This window comes from Gobio gobio, assembly GCF_949357685.1.
Source record: "Gobio gobio genome assembly, chromosome: 2".
Taxonomy (NCBI): Eukaryota; Metazoa; Chordata; class Actinopteri; order Cypriniformes; family Gobionidae; genus Gobio; species Gobio gobio.
In genome coordinates this window covers 62,754,555-62,769,905 of record NC_137098.1, presented here as the reverse complement: position 1 = coordinate 62,769,905, position 15,351 = coordinate 62,754,555, and the positions used below count along the sequence as shown (strand labels likewise).

At 38.8% G+C, this 15,351-nt stretch overlaps 1 protein-coding gene across 2 annotated transcripts in view; it reads left to right on the top strand.

The window, feature by feature from the left end:
• The window catches only part of chd3 (chromodomain helicase DNA binding protein 3), a 99,209-nt gene that overhangs the window by 51,298 nt on the left and 32,560 nt on the right, over window positions 1–15,351 (top strand). For both annotated transcript variants that reach the window (XM_079809031.1, XM_079809030.1), the window contains exons 30-34: window positions 1,314–1,479; window positions 1,569–1,723; window positions 4,714–4,948; window positions 5,023–5,154; window positions 5,271–5,399. In XM_079809031.1, coding sequence (XP_079665157.1) covers window positions 1,314–1,479; window positions 1,569–1,723; window positions 4,714–4,948; window positions 5,023–5,154; window positions 5,271–5,399 — 817 coding nt within the window. The remainder of the gene's footprint in view (window positions 1–1,313; window positions 1,480–1,568; window positions 1,724–4,713; window positions 4,949–5,022; window positions 5,155–5,270; window positions 5,400–15,351) is intronic.

Sequence of the window (15,351 nt, the reverse complement as noted above, 5' to 3'; positions counted from 1 at the left end):
AGAATCCAACTACTAACATGGCCAAGACCAAAGAGCTGTCCAAAGACACTAGAGACAAAAATGTACACCTCCACAAGGCTGGAAAGGGCTACGGGGAAATTGCCAAGCAGCTTGGTGAAAAAAGGTCCACTGTTGGAGCAATCATTAGAAAATGGAAGAAGCTAAACATGACTGTCAATCTCCCTCGGACTGGGGCTCCATGCAAGATCTCACCTCGTGGGGTCTCAATGATCCTAAGAAAGGTGAGAAATCAGCCCAGAACTACACGGGAGGAGCTGGTCAATGACCTGAAAAGAGCTGGGACCACCGTTTCCAAGGTTACTGTTGGTAATACACTAAGACGTCAGGGTTTGAAATCATGCATGGCACGGAAGGTTCCCCTGCTTAAACCAGCACATGTCCAGACCCGTCTTAAGTTTGCCAATGACCATTTGGATGATCCAGAGGAGTCATGGGAGAAAGTCATGTGGTCAGATGAGACCAAAATAGAACTTTTTGGTCATAATTCCACTAAACGTGTTTGGAGGAAGAAGAATGATGAGTACCATCCCAAGAACACCATCCCTACTGTGAAGCATGGGGGTGGTAGCATCATGCTTTGGGGGTGTTTTTCTGCACATGGGACAGGGCGACAGGGCGAGAGGATGACCGGGGCCATGTATTGTGAGATTTTGGGGAACAACCTCCTTCCCTCAGTTTGAGCATTGAAGATGGGTCGAGGCTGGGTCTTCCAACATGACAATGACCCGCAGCACACAGCCAGGATAACCAAGGAGTGGCTCTGTAAGAAGCATATCAAGGTTCTGGCGTGGCCTAGCCAGTCTCCAGACCTAAACCCAATAGAGAATCTTTGGAGGAGCTCAAACTCCCTGTTTCTCAGCGACAGGCCAGAAACCTGACTGATCCAGAGAAGATCTGTGTGGAGGAGTGGGCCAAAATCCCTCCTGCAGTGCAAACCTGCTGAAAAACTACAGGAAACGTTTGACCTCTGTAACTGCAAACAAAGGCTACTGTACCAAATATTAACATTGATTTTCTCAGGTGTTCAAATACTTATTTGCAGCTGTATCATACAAATAAATAGTTAAAAAATCATACATTGTGATTTCTGGATTATTTTTTTTTGATTATGTCTCTAACAGTGGACATGCACCTACGATGACAATTTCAGACCCCTCCATGATTTCTAAGTGGGAGAACTTGCAAAATAGCAGGGTGTTCAAATACTTATTTTCCTCACTGTAGATAGATAGATTGAGTTTTTGCTCATGGTGAACTGTAGTAAAGGAACAGGTGTGTCATGTTGTGTGCAGGTGCAAGAGTTTGAGCACATTAACGGTAAATGGAGCATGCCTGAACTGAAGCCAGAGATTACTGTGGACTCCAAGAAATCTTCAAGAGCCTCTTCTCCTGCCATTAAGACAGACACTCCCACACCTGAACTGAGCTGTAATAACACACCCTGCACCTCCAAACCAGGTACAAACCCACCTAAAACTCTCACATGCAGCTCAAAGAGAAAATCTCACATACACAGAGCCTTTACCTGCTGTGACCTGTTCCCACAGCCACTCCCTCTCCGCCTGACAAGATGGAAAAGAGCGCAAAAGAGGTGGAGAAAGATGAGTGCGAGTCCCAGACAGAACCAGAAAAAGAGAGAGAGAAGGAAAAAGTAAAAGAAGGAAAGGAGGGGGAGAATGTGGAAAGCACAGAACATGGAGAGGTAAGTGTGTGTGTGTGTGTGTGTGTGTGTGTGTGTGTGTGTGGTTCAGGTAAACCCTACATTTATAGGGGTCAAAATGTCCCCAGACGTGTATGTGTGTGTATGTGTTTGATGAGGACACAAATGTGTGTAATGACATGGGTATTACAACGTAAACATGGTTTATGACAATACTTCCTGTGTCCTCATAACCAAATAGATAAAAAAATGTCTAGGCCCTATTTTAAGGAGCTGAGCACATGTTTTGAAGCAGTATTTACAGCTTGGTTGTGCAGCACTTTGCTTGACAAAAAAAGTTTAATTAAATTAAAAGATAATGTTTATGTCTTCATTTGATGACCAGAAAATACACAACACAGAATTTGTGGGAAATCTTTTCATAGAAATTAAATAATATATATATATATATATATATATATATATATATATATATATATATATATATATATATATATATATATATATATATATATATATATATATATATATATATATATATATATATATAAAAATTATTGTTTTTATGAATTCAATCAATTAAGTAGCTAGTAGCCTATTTACTGGTAAATATTACAGTATACAAACATCACAGACAATGGCAGACAGAGAACAGGGCAGCTCTGGCATAATGTCAATAACACTTCTATAAATGACTTACAGTTTTTGAGGTGAACATCCCTAAAGTACCGGAAAAAGGTAACAATAGCTAACTGCACAGAATTTCAGGAATTTAGGCGCATATTACTTATGCCCCCTTTAAATAACACAAAAAAGACTGCACTATTGACTTTGTTGGTCAATGGCGCAGTCGTTTTCAGTTCCTCAAAATAGCAACACGCCAACAATGCGCCTAAACACACATCGCTTTCAGACCAGCACGCCCATGGGCAAACAGATGGGCGCATTTGCTATTTAAACAACGTGGTGCTGGACGTGAAAATGATAACTGCGCCGGACTGAAACTACCAAAAAACACTGGCGTTGCATTGCACCGGCTGTATGATAGGGCCCTCAATGAAAACACATACATGTTTGTGTGATGGTTAGGTTTAGGGGTTATAAAAAGTAATCTCAGAATAAAAACAACAGAAGTAAAAACAATGGAAGAATATTAAGGGCCAGATTTACTAAACGGCAAATTAGCTTGAGAGCGCAATCCCATAAAAGCGCAGATGGAAGTGTAAAGTTCTGCACGTGATCTACTGACGACACGCAAATGAAAGAACACAGACACAGCCGGATCATTTCCATAATGACCAACACAATCTACCAAGAGCAGCGCAAATTAGCGTCTTGTTTAAGACATGCTTTTTTGTGCAGGAAATAATGGCGCAAATACCAGTAAATTGACTAGCACAAACCTTAGTAAATCACCTTGTGTGATTTCATTTAAATACTCTCCTCCCATACATTTTGCATCTGAATTGGAAACTCCTACAAATGCATATGCAATAAGGTCAGCCGCAAAAATAACCCTGTCCACACCTTTTCAGCGCTAATTTTTTCACTGCGTGTCTTTAGTAAATCCTGACAGTATTTTTTTTACGCCAAAAGAGGATTTGCCCTGACGAAGCTGTTAATAAATCTGGCCCTAAATCTCCAGCATGATAAACAAACATGTGTAGCGGGGTGTGGCAGGGATTATTTTATTGTGCAGGTTTAGCCAAACAATACATGTATCTGTCGGTATAAATCTAGTTTTTCAGAAAGTGTGTGAGAGTGTGTTTGCTTTTGGTTCTTCAGACAAGCTGCTTTTAGTGTTGGCTTTAATGATCTGTTAAGAATGATATAATGTAATAATCTTTGTTCATTTTAAAGTCACTATAAAGTAAAACCTATGATTTAGAGTGTGGCATACACAACTGTTCAAACGTTCGGGGTCGGTAAGATCATTTTATGTGTTTGAGAGAAGTCTTCTGTTCACCAGAGCTGCATTTACAGTAACCGTAATATTGAGAATTTTATTTAAAAAAATTTTTTTAATGTAATTTATTCCTGTGATCAAAGCTGAATTTTCTGCACCATTACTCCAGTCTTCAGTGATCCTTTGGAAATCATTCTAATATGCTGATTCGCTAGTTAAGAAACATTTCTGATTAGCAATTTTGAAAACAATTGTGCTGATTCATTTTTTTGTGAAAGCCGTATTGTTTTGGTTACAATGTAAACATTTTTACTGTTCCTTTTTGATCCGATTAATGCATCCTTGCTGCATAAATGTAATTATTTAATTCAAACAAAATCTTACTGACTCTATAGTTTCTAATGGTATTAAAATAACAAGTAAAACTTGTCAGTACCAGTCCAAAATGTAACATTTCACACCCCTAAGTAAAAGTATTTGATCTTGATCAGACTTGATAACAGCTGCTTTTGTTTGTACTAGTATAGTAGTTCACCCAAATAAGATTATGCCTTCTGTCTTCATTTACTCGCACTCATGTGGAAGATATTTTGAGAAATGTGTTTTGCTTATGTTTTTTTGTCAGTGGGCACCAAAATTGCCAACATTCTTCAAAATATCTGCAGAAGAAAAAGTCATTTGGAACACCATAAGGGCGAATAAACAATGACAGATCCTCAAGGAAATCTAAAGTCCCAAATCTCTAGCAATCTTTTTAACCACATGCACAGCACTTTTGGTTATTTTCAGCTCAATTTGAACAAATCTAATGTAAAACAGCTCTGTTCCGGGATGCCTGAAGAAGCAGGAAGCAAACAGTCCCAAACCCTGCATTAGTGACTGTCCTTAGCTGAACATCTGCTATAATGTAATGAAATAAACATCTGTTTAATATAATGAAATGTTTATGATTTATTTGTTGCTTGATCCAAAATGATCTTGTCAGGATGCAGCTTTTGAATCGCTGCTTTTCCGGGGTGCCTGAAGAAGCTGGAAGAACCGCTGCGAGTGTTTGTTTATAGACTGTAACTTCATGTAAATACATGTGAAAGTCAAATAAAGAGAGTGTCTCTTTCTCTTCTTCCAGACTTCCACCACGGTGGAAGAGGGTGAGAAAGACCCCGCAACCAGTGAAAAAGCTCAGGCATCTGAAAGTCCAACCAGAGCATCTGATGACTCAAAAACGAAAGAAAATCCTGACGTTTCTCAATCTTCTCCGAAAGAAAAGAGTGTGAAAGAAAAACAAGACGAGGAGAGCACTGAAAAAGACGCCTCCCCAGAGAAAACGTCTGATTCCCCGTCCATTAAAGACGAGAGCAGAGGTACCTGTGGCAGCAGCTGGTGAAATCTGTCGTTTTATTGTGATTTGAGGGCTGATTGTCGTCTGTCATTACAGAGGCTCTGAAAGGGGACATGGGAGAGAAAAGAGAGAAGTCTGGAGAAGAGAAAGAGAAGAGTGAAGTGACATCTCTCACAGAAACAACAGAAAAGAAAGAGAAGTTAGATCAGACTTCTGATGTCAAAAAAGGTGAATGATGCAATGCTACTCTCAACCCCGCATTTTGCAAAGTAGTCAATGGGGCAACCAATTATTAAACTAAACGTGATGTAAACATGTTTTTTCTTTTTTCCATCGGGACACAGAGGAGGTGAAGAGTGAAAGGGATGCTGGGAAGGAGAGCAGAGGGCAGAGGGAGGATGTGCCCAAAGGTAACGGCAAGCCCACAGAGCGTCCACGGTTTATGTTCAACATCGCAGATGGAGGATTCACAGGTAAACTCAACCAGTGGGTTGTTTGAAGCTGCTGTGTGGCATTTGGTCTGTGTTGACATACCCTCAATCTGCCATCTCAATGTGTACTTTAAGCTTTTGTGTCAATAACCTGAGCTATTAAATTATGTCAGTGACTAATCATTTTGAATCACTACATACATTTTGAGGGCAATTAGACACATGCAGTTGTTTTTTGCTAGCTTCAGCCCGACGCAGTAATCATTTTCACGTCCTGCGCCACATTGTTTAAATAGCAAATGCATTTGCGCCCATGGGCGTGCTGGTCTGAAAACGAGGTGTGTTCAGGCGCATTGTTGGTGCTTTGCTATTTAGAAGCAACAGAAAATGACTGCGCCATTGACCAACAACCTAAACCTAACCCTAACTGCTTAATTGATTGTCATTGCATGTATCAGAATTGCCTACTTGCAGAAATGATGAATGAAATTGGCCAATTATTTGACCAATCGTTGTAATACACACTATTCCGTCATTAAAGGGAATGGGAGATGACACTCTGATTGGTTTATTGCACGTTACGCCCAAAACACACCCATGGCTCATTAAGAGACTACGTACAACCCTTTTGGACCATGGTGACCATTTTTTCCGTCGTTGAACTAGCAAAAGGGGATTCGGACACACCCTAAGTGCATCTGCGCCATTTGCGCCAAATAGGGCCCTATATGTAAAAGGTACACTGTGTAACTTTTGACCCTCTTGCAGTTAAAAAACTAAATTTTTCAGAAGAACGTTATTTTGGTTGTGCTTTGGCTCTGCGTGACTCTACTGATGAATATGGTTGTTACTGCTCATAAAACATTCACTACTAGTCTTAAGAGATATAACCAGTTTTGATGGAAATGATCTCAAGCTGAAGACGTTACTGTAGCTTTACCCATTAATAGACACGGTACTTCCTTGAAAATATCTTCCAGCACAGCGCTACAACAACCATAAAGAAATGAGCCTTCACAATAGATAATGCTTCACAAGGAACTCCGTTAGAGAGCTACCTATGGCAATTTATCTGCTCAATAAAATACCTTACTCACCTGTTGAGTAATAAAAACACCATCACCTCTGCTCCGCTTTTACAACATTTCAAATTTTTCAAATATATTTAATTTAAACCTTTTAAAGGGTAACTAAACCCCTGCTCAGAGCGTAACTCCACCCACTGGCAATTTTCAAACAAATGCTGGAAAAGTGGGCAGAGCCCAGCGGAGACAGAGGGGACGACCCGAGGGCGGGGCTGAGCGGAGGCCGTGCACCTGAGACCCGCAGTGACGGATTGATTGACAGCTGTCAGACTCGCGAGTCGCAAAGATGGAGAATGACTGGAGTGACGCCAGCTTTGCAACAGAGCGGTCATTCTCCTACCTTCACCTGAAGTGGAGGAGGGTGGATTGTCTGTAGACACAGACCCAGAGCCTTATCAATGCGAGCCGCTGCTCAAACTGCGTTAACTCCCGATGCCGACGATGCTAGTCAAACAGCAGAGCAAGAGAACTGACCTAATCTATCTGCGTCCGTGGCAACCACTTGCGTGTCAGGGTTTGAAAGCGCGGCTCATGTATGAAAATTATCTGTACACATGACGGGCGGCAATAATATCGCAAGAAAAGCATGACGTGTAATGACAACTGCATTATTTAACCGTATTTTCTTCAATACAATGTTAAAGCAAGTGTCAAGTCAGTTTCATTCATAATGTTTACTTCATGTAACATGACAGTTCATACTGGAGTGAAGCCGTTCTCCTCATGTGATTGGGGGAAACATTTCTGAGGGCGTGGTGAGCTCGCGCTAGGGGCGCGGATAGTGAGCCGTTGGAGGTACCATCCTACGTCACGATGTACCACAACGTCCAATAGGAAAATTCAACTGCAGTAGCCACCGTTCAACCTTAAGAGGGCAGCACTTTGGCGGTTTTACACCATATTTTAAAGAATTAAAACACTTTATACCCAAATGTCAAAACATTTACTCGAATCAATGAACAGCATTAATAAAGCCCCAGTATTACAGATCATTAACTAAAAAAAGTTGGTTTAGGGTTTAGTTACCCTTTAAATGGCAAAATATATTAGAAAATGTATATTGTGCATATTGTATATATGTATACAGTTGCAAGAAAAATAATGTGAACCGCTTGCAGAATCTGTGAATATGTTTTTTGTTTTGTGATGGTTGTTCACGAGTCTCTTGTTTGTCCTGGGCCGTTAAACTGTTCTTCAGAGAAATCCTCCAGGTCCTGCAAATTCTTCAGTTTTCCAGCATCCAGAAGTTGCATATTTGAACCCTCTCCAGCAGGGACTGTGTGATATTGCGATCCATCTTTTCACACTGAGGACAATTGAGGGACTCAAACACAACTATTTCAAAAGGTTCAAACATTCACTGAAGCTCCAGAAGCAAACAAGACATAACAAGCCGGGGGGTGAAAACCTTTGAACAGGATGAAGAGGTGCAAATGTTTCTTATTTTCTTTAAATATAAAAAAATTATAATTTAGTACTGCCCTTCAGAAGCAACAGAAGATACTTGCATGTTTCCCGGTAGAAAAAATAAGTACAATTTACCCTGATCTTCAAATTCAATAAGTTTTCACCCCCGGCTCTTAATGCATCGTGTTTTCTTCTGGAGCTTCAGTGAATGTTTGAACCGTTATTAATAGTTGTGTTTGAGTCCCTCAATCGTCCTCAGTGTGAAAAGATGGATCTCAAAATCACACAGTCCCTGCTGGAGAGGATTCAAATATGCAAAAGTGCTGGAAAACTGAAGAATGTGCTGGATCTGGAGGATTTTTCTGAAGAACATTGGGCAGTTTAACTGATCAGGACAAACAAGAGACTCAAGAACAACCATCACAAAACACACACACAGCCGTGGATCATCCAGGGAACGACACAGTATTGAGAATCAATGGTTCATAAACTTTTAAACGGGATCATTTTAATAAATTCAGCAATTTTTTTGTCTTTTGGACTATATGTAAAAAATGTTTATGTAATATATCTAATTCAGGACAGCACTAAATAAAAAGTAACATGCATTTTGTATGATCCCAATTATTCACATTTTCACAGATTCTGCAAGCAGTTCACATACTTTTTCTTGCAACTGTATATATACATTACAAAATATACATCCAATCTTAGTTTTATTTTTAAATACAGTATATTTTGGACAATGTAAATATATATTAAAACAATTTTTTTATAATATATTTTTGGGACATTGTTTTTATAAGTAAGCTTATCAAAATATATTAATATCATAACTTATGTTAGGAATATACAATATATATATATTTATATATACAATATAAATTTACAAATATACTATATAATATAAAATTCACTAGCATCTATTACGAGCTGTGACGTCAACGGCAAAATCATCATTTCATGCTTTTAAGAGCCATCCAAAAACAGTGGCAAAACATCTACTATAATAGAATGAAACTTTTTTTATTTATTTGTTACTTAAAAATAAGTGAGAATACACAGCTAATTTTGAAAGGCCATCAATGGAGAAAGATGCTGTTTGCCTCCTGATGGTGTAATTACGCCATCTTCCAGTAGGGGCCAACAGGACCATGTTAGAAATAAAAAAAAAAATCATTTTTGTTTGGTGTCGCTAATAGCACAGTAGTGACACCCTGCAGCTCACGGATGCATTTTTGATATTCATATTCATTTGATATTCTTTTCTCTGGTTCAGTAGCATCTACATCTTGACCTTTATCCATGTTTATCCTTCGTACATCACGCTAGTAAATTTTTTTTATCCACGTGTTGACAGGCACAGTGATATGTGCCAGTTAATTTTGCCAACATTATGTAAAGCTGCTCACCCATGTAACGTGAAGCATGTACTGTTATGATAAAGCGCAATGGAACAGTGTGTTGTTGAGGTAACATGACAGTGTGGTTACATTGTGAAGGAGCAGTTAAGCTTCTCTGAGCTTCCGTTGAGCGGTTTTACCAGGAACGGCAAGCAGTGATTTCATCTGTCAGTGGTTTACAAAGACTTCCCTTAGATTAGTTTCCATCGTTCACCATTGATTATTTCCTAAAATGACTTGTGTTGAAATGCGAAAACCTATGATTTCATGCATTCTGCTTATATTCATGGTCAGTCCGTATGTAAACGTACACTTGTGTGTTTATATTTTGTGCGCAGATACTGTATAAGTGCATGCATCAGTATTTCTCTGCGAGACTAATACTATGAATAATTGGCGTGTGGTGAGGGTGGATACTGTAATGGGAGTATTGGGAATATAAAGGGAGTTCAAAAGTAGGTGTGCCATTTCTCATGCCATTTTTTAAAGATGAGTGTAATGACCAACACACTGAATTGTGTTATCGTCTAATATGATTCATCACCTGACTAAGATCATCAGGGGTAGGGTCCCTTGAAAAACTTTGAATTTGGGTTTGTTTTTTTCCATTTCAAACTGCCACCAGATATTAAATAAATCATAAAATGCAGTTTGTAAATATTTTAATTAGGGATGTATGGTACATTGGTTATTATGGTACATTGGTTATATATTGGGGGTGCACCAGTGTAATAATCGGTAGCAGCTGATAAAAAAAAAAAATTCGCTACCGGCTATTGGCAAATAAAAAAATTACAAAATCCTGTCAACCAAAACGAATCAGACTGCAACTCATACTGTGTGTGAAGAAAATCTTTAGAAAATCTTTAGTTTTTTTAGAAAAAAGATTCGTTTTTGGCTTTTTTTTTTTGCCTTTATTGTGACACGATAGTATAGAGTGACGGGATCGAATTCAGTTGCCTGAAGTGCAACAACGCTATATGTTGGCGCTGCTCACGAGGCTATCGGCACTGACAGATCTCTCTTGTGTTGAATTTAGGACTGTCAAAGTTAACACGACAATAACGCATTAAAAACAGCGGAGTTAATTTTGACCCTGGGAATCACCCGTAGTTCAAGCCAGGTCTGCAGTATTTCCCAACACCAAACATTATTTGTTGTATGTCTCCCATCCAATAATCGCAAAGAGCTTTGTTACTTATGATAAGAAACAAAGTCTCAGCGTTCAAATTCTGTCAATTTTATCACGAAATTTAAACAATAAACGGAGTGTCTATTTACACCAAATGCAAATAGCTCGCCTTGTTGGCAGAGGCTATTTACACTATCTCCGCCCACTGACATCTGGATTGTCAACAGTAACAATAGTGTAGGGGTAAAGTCCGTGGCAGAAAGTTTTGACGCAAATCGTCGCGAGTTCAAATCTGCCTTTTATCGAACATGCTCTACTCCCTTCTCCCATCACATATCAGATCGGAAAGCCATTTATTTTCAATAGAAATGAAAAAAAAACAATACTGAGGTGCAAATAATATCTGCTGCTATTTATAAGTATAATCAAAATTACGGAAGACGCAGTATTGTCAACTGTAGCAATAGTATAGGGATACAGTCCGTGGCAGAAAGTTTTGCCGCAAATCCGCCTTTTACCGAAAACCGCTCTACTCACTTTTCCCATCACATATCAGATCGGAAAAGCATTTATTTTGAAAATATTCGAAAAGTGGAAATAAAGTGTCTAAAGTGTGTTTAATAGTAAAGTGTTTATTGGTTAGGGGTAGGTGTAAGGAGGGCTTTAATGTCCCAATAAGGCGGCATCCATTTAATCATTTTAATAAATATAATAATTTACACTCATACTGTTTAATGTACAACAACACTGAGGTGCAAATAGTATCTGCTATTGTTTATAAGTATAAGTAGCATCTAACTACTATTTACACTTATTGCAAAGAAAATGTTGCTATTTTTACATAGTATAAATAGAATCTATCGCTATTTAAACTTAGTACATTTTAAAACAATATATGCTAATTTTCACTATTTTCTCTGTAAATAGCAGTCTGTTGATCGTGTGAATGCAGTGATCTCGTCATTGCAACGCTATTTCTCTCACAAAATGCTTTCACCACAACTAACAGCAAACACGACATCGAAATGAATACAGTAAGAGCTTCGTTGTGCAGCATAACAGCATCATTCATTATAACGGCAGTTTGGACAAGTGTGCAGATACACTCGCGATGTGTGATTGTAAAGAGAGTGTTCTTTGATCGTTTTAATCACAATTTAAATAACAGATTTGTTTCATGCTACTAACAGAAATGATCGTTTTGTCATTGGCTTGATTCACTGATGCATAAACAGTATTAAACGATTTAGAAAGAAAGTCTGCGTGAACTTGAATGATTAGCTACACATCAGAAATCACTGATCACAGATCAGGCATTAATGAACACTGTTACTCACTGTTTGTGGCGCTGCTGTCGAATCTATATCGTAAAGTCTGTTTGTAAAGCCTGTGCTGACATTGCGACTGAATCAGTGTTAATTTTGACAGCAAATTTTGATTTAGTTTTAGTCATAGTCTTTTGACTAAAATGCCATTTAGTTTTAGTCATATTTTAGTCACCTGAATTCTTTTTAGTTTTAGTCTAGTTTTAAGGCCCTTTCACACCGGACGCGTAACGAAAAAGCGAAGCGGAAAAAGCGAATATTTTGTGTGCGAATAGTTCGCGTTAAAACCATTCACACCAGCCGCGACGCGAGTTTGCGACGTTTCAGAGCTCCAACATTCCAAAACATTCGCGGCGAGAGCTGAGAAACATGGACACGTTATCATTCAGTGGAGACGAGCTTTTCATTTTCTTTAAAAGACAGAGAAGAATGCTTTGGGTGTACCCAGTCTTAAAGAACAGAGAGTCTGAAGGGGAGAATGCTAATCTTGTACAGGAGCTAAAACTTTATCATGGCCGGTTCCGAACTTACTTTCAAATGTCCGTGGGACAATTTTAGGAGCTCCTCCAGACAGAGATGGTAGCAGCGCATCTTACGACACACACACACACACACACACACACACACACACACACACACACACACACACACACACACACACACACACACACACACACACACATATGTTTGTTTTTGTGAAATGTGAGGACATTCCATAGGCGTAATGGTTTTTATACCGTACAAACCGTATGTTCTATCCCCTTACACTGCCCCTACCCCTAAACCTAACCCTCACAGGAGACTGTGCAGTTCACTTTCTGTGAAAAAAAACTTGTTCTGTATGATTTATAAGCATTTTGAAAAGTGAGGACATGGGGAACGTCCTCATATTTCACCCTCTTTTTGTAATACCTATGTCATACCCATGTCATTATACACATTTGTGTCCTGATATTTCACAAAAACATGCCCACACACACACACGCACACACACGCACACACACACACACACACACACACACACACACACACACACACTCTCTCTCTCTTCAGGAACGGCTCGATCCGGAGCTGCTGTGTTTCCAGTTGAGTCACAATGTAAATATTTAAGTGTCACAGTCGTACTGACGGAAACACATTCACTTTCTATAGTCGCGGACACAATAAAAAAATTAAAAAAAATCAACGTATTGATTATAATATCGTAATCTGTAGCCTACAGTGGGCAAACACAGCTGCATCTGTACAGCTGTAATCTCTGTAAGCTGAAATGCGACACCTGGCAAAGGTTAATGTTGATTGAATGGCTAGTGACATCAACTGGACATTTCGTCACCTTTGTTTCCTTGTATGTGATTGGTTTAAGCCTTTTCTGTCGCTGCGAGTGTTAAAAAAAATCGACATAGAAACGGAAAAAATAAACATTGTTTTTTCGCCACAGCACATTCGCGTTCGGTGTGAAAGCTCTCATTACACAAACAGCTGATCAAAAAATAAAACCATCTTGCGAATTATTATAAAATCACGTCCAGTGTGAAAGGACCTTTAGTCGACTAAATATCATAAGATTTTAGTCGACTAAATATCATAAGATTTTAGTCGACTAAATCTACAGTAGATTTAGTCGACTAAAATCTAATGAGTTTAGTTAAATTGTAATTAGTGCTGTCAAACGATTAAAATATTTAATCGCGATTAATCGCATTAATGCCATAGTTAACTCACAATTAATCGCACATTTTTATTTATTCTAAATGCCCCTTGATTTCTTTTTGACCCATTATTTTTTCTTATTTTAATGCTCTTATCAACATAGAAAAGTGGATCGGCTTGCTTTGTTCAAATGTTTGTTTTATTGAAAACAACATTGGCATACTGTAGTGTTCGATTTCACACCAACATTCTCACTTGAAGCAGTCATTCACTCTTGGAGCAAATAATCGCTCACACAATGTAACACTGTCCATCAATAAAAGGGTGAAAAAAATACTTTGTTGCACAAACAGCCCCTTCAACAGCCCTTTCTAAGGGATCAAAACAGGGTGATACAAAATAAAATTACAAAGTGCACATGCAAGGTAAACTAGGACTCCGCCTATAGTGCAGTTAAACCAGGGGTCGCCAACTAGCGGACTCCGGTCCGAATCCGGACCGCGAGATGCGTCCATCTGGACCGCGAAGCCTTTTGACGTAATGAAACAGTTAACGTTGCAATGCTCATTGTTACTACGTTCAGACCCAGACGCGCGGTCAAGCATGCAGTGAAGAAGAGGCTGATGGTGCGCTCACACCGGACGCGAATGACGCGACATGCACGCCGCTTAATCCGCGCCGCAGAATGTCTATTTGCGTCTTTGCATTGACTTAAATCACTCGCGCAAAACGCTTCATTCGCGTCCGGTGTGAGCGCACCATCAGAGCAGAAAGCAGTGCTCAAGACAAGCACTTTTAGTTGAAGACCCCTGAGTTAAACCATGGCTTAATACGTTTCTCATTTCGGCGTCTCACGCTTGCCATCCACGTCTACTCTTTTAATGGCCCAAACAAGTGTGGGCAGCCGCAGCATGCCTGATGTTTTGTTTCCGGTCTAGCTGCATCCGGAGTGGTGTTGTAGTTTTTCTAACGTTACTAGTTGTTGCAACACCATGTGAAAAAACTACAAAGTTTGTTAGACCAAAAAGAACGTTAATCTCGCGATAAAAAAATTAACGCCGTTAAAATAGGTTTGCGTTAACGGCGTTAATAACGCGTTTAACTGACAGCACTAATTGTAATACATTAAGCATTTAAGCATTAAATAACCGACTGTCACTTGAACTGACATTTTGACATCATTTTGTTTTTGACATTCAAAATACACGAAAGAGCTCAATTCACTTTTTTGTTTGTTTTTAAAAACATCTATGTAGTTTTTATAACTTTGTATTTCTGTTTTAGTTAGTAGGCCATATCAGGTTAAGCTAAAGCTTCAAATAAGTTTGTTTATTTATTTTTTTAATTTCAGTTAACATTTATTTAATTTCAAGTAACGAAGAGTTTTTGTTAAAGGTTTTAGTGAACTATTATAACCCTGATACTTTATTGAATATGTGTCAAATACTGGTCTTTCCTCCTGACTATGAATTAAATGGGAATTAAATAAAATACAGTTTATTGTGTAAGCAAAAACGAATATATAATGCGTGACTTTTAATTATAAACCAGCTGGAAATACACCGGGACTCTTATTTTAAAATCTCGCCTCAATATTGCAGTTGCAGGAGCTCATTCAAGTTCAGTTCAGGAGATAAAATATGCATTGTTACAACCGTCTAAAACATATTACTATATAAACACGGTAAAGTAAACATTGTCATTATTCATCAGCATTAGTTCATAAACAATTGCCCGGCATAAATGTGTGTTATTCATTGACTAGATTCATTGAAGTGCATCTGTCCATCATATAACTGCTCCACGCGGCTCTGGGGTGTTAATAAAGGCCTTCTGAAGCGAATCGATGCGTTTGTGTAAGAAAAATATCCATATTTAAAACTTTATAAAGTAAACTTTCAGCCGACCGCTTTCCCTGTTCAATTTATGGAAAAATTGTTGAAAGTTCCCCTGCCGATCGAAAGACTAACGCTCTTCAGGTCCGCTCGT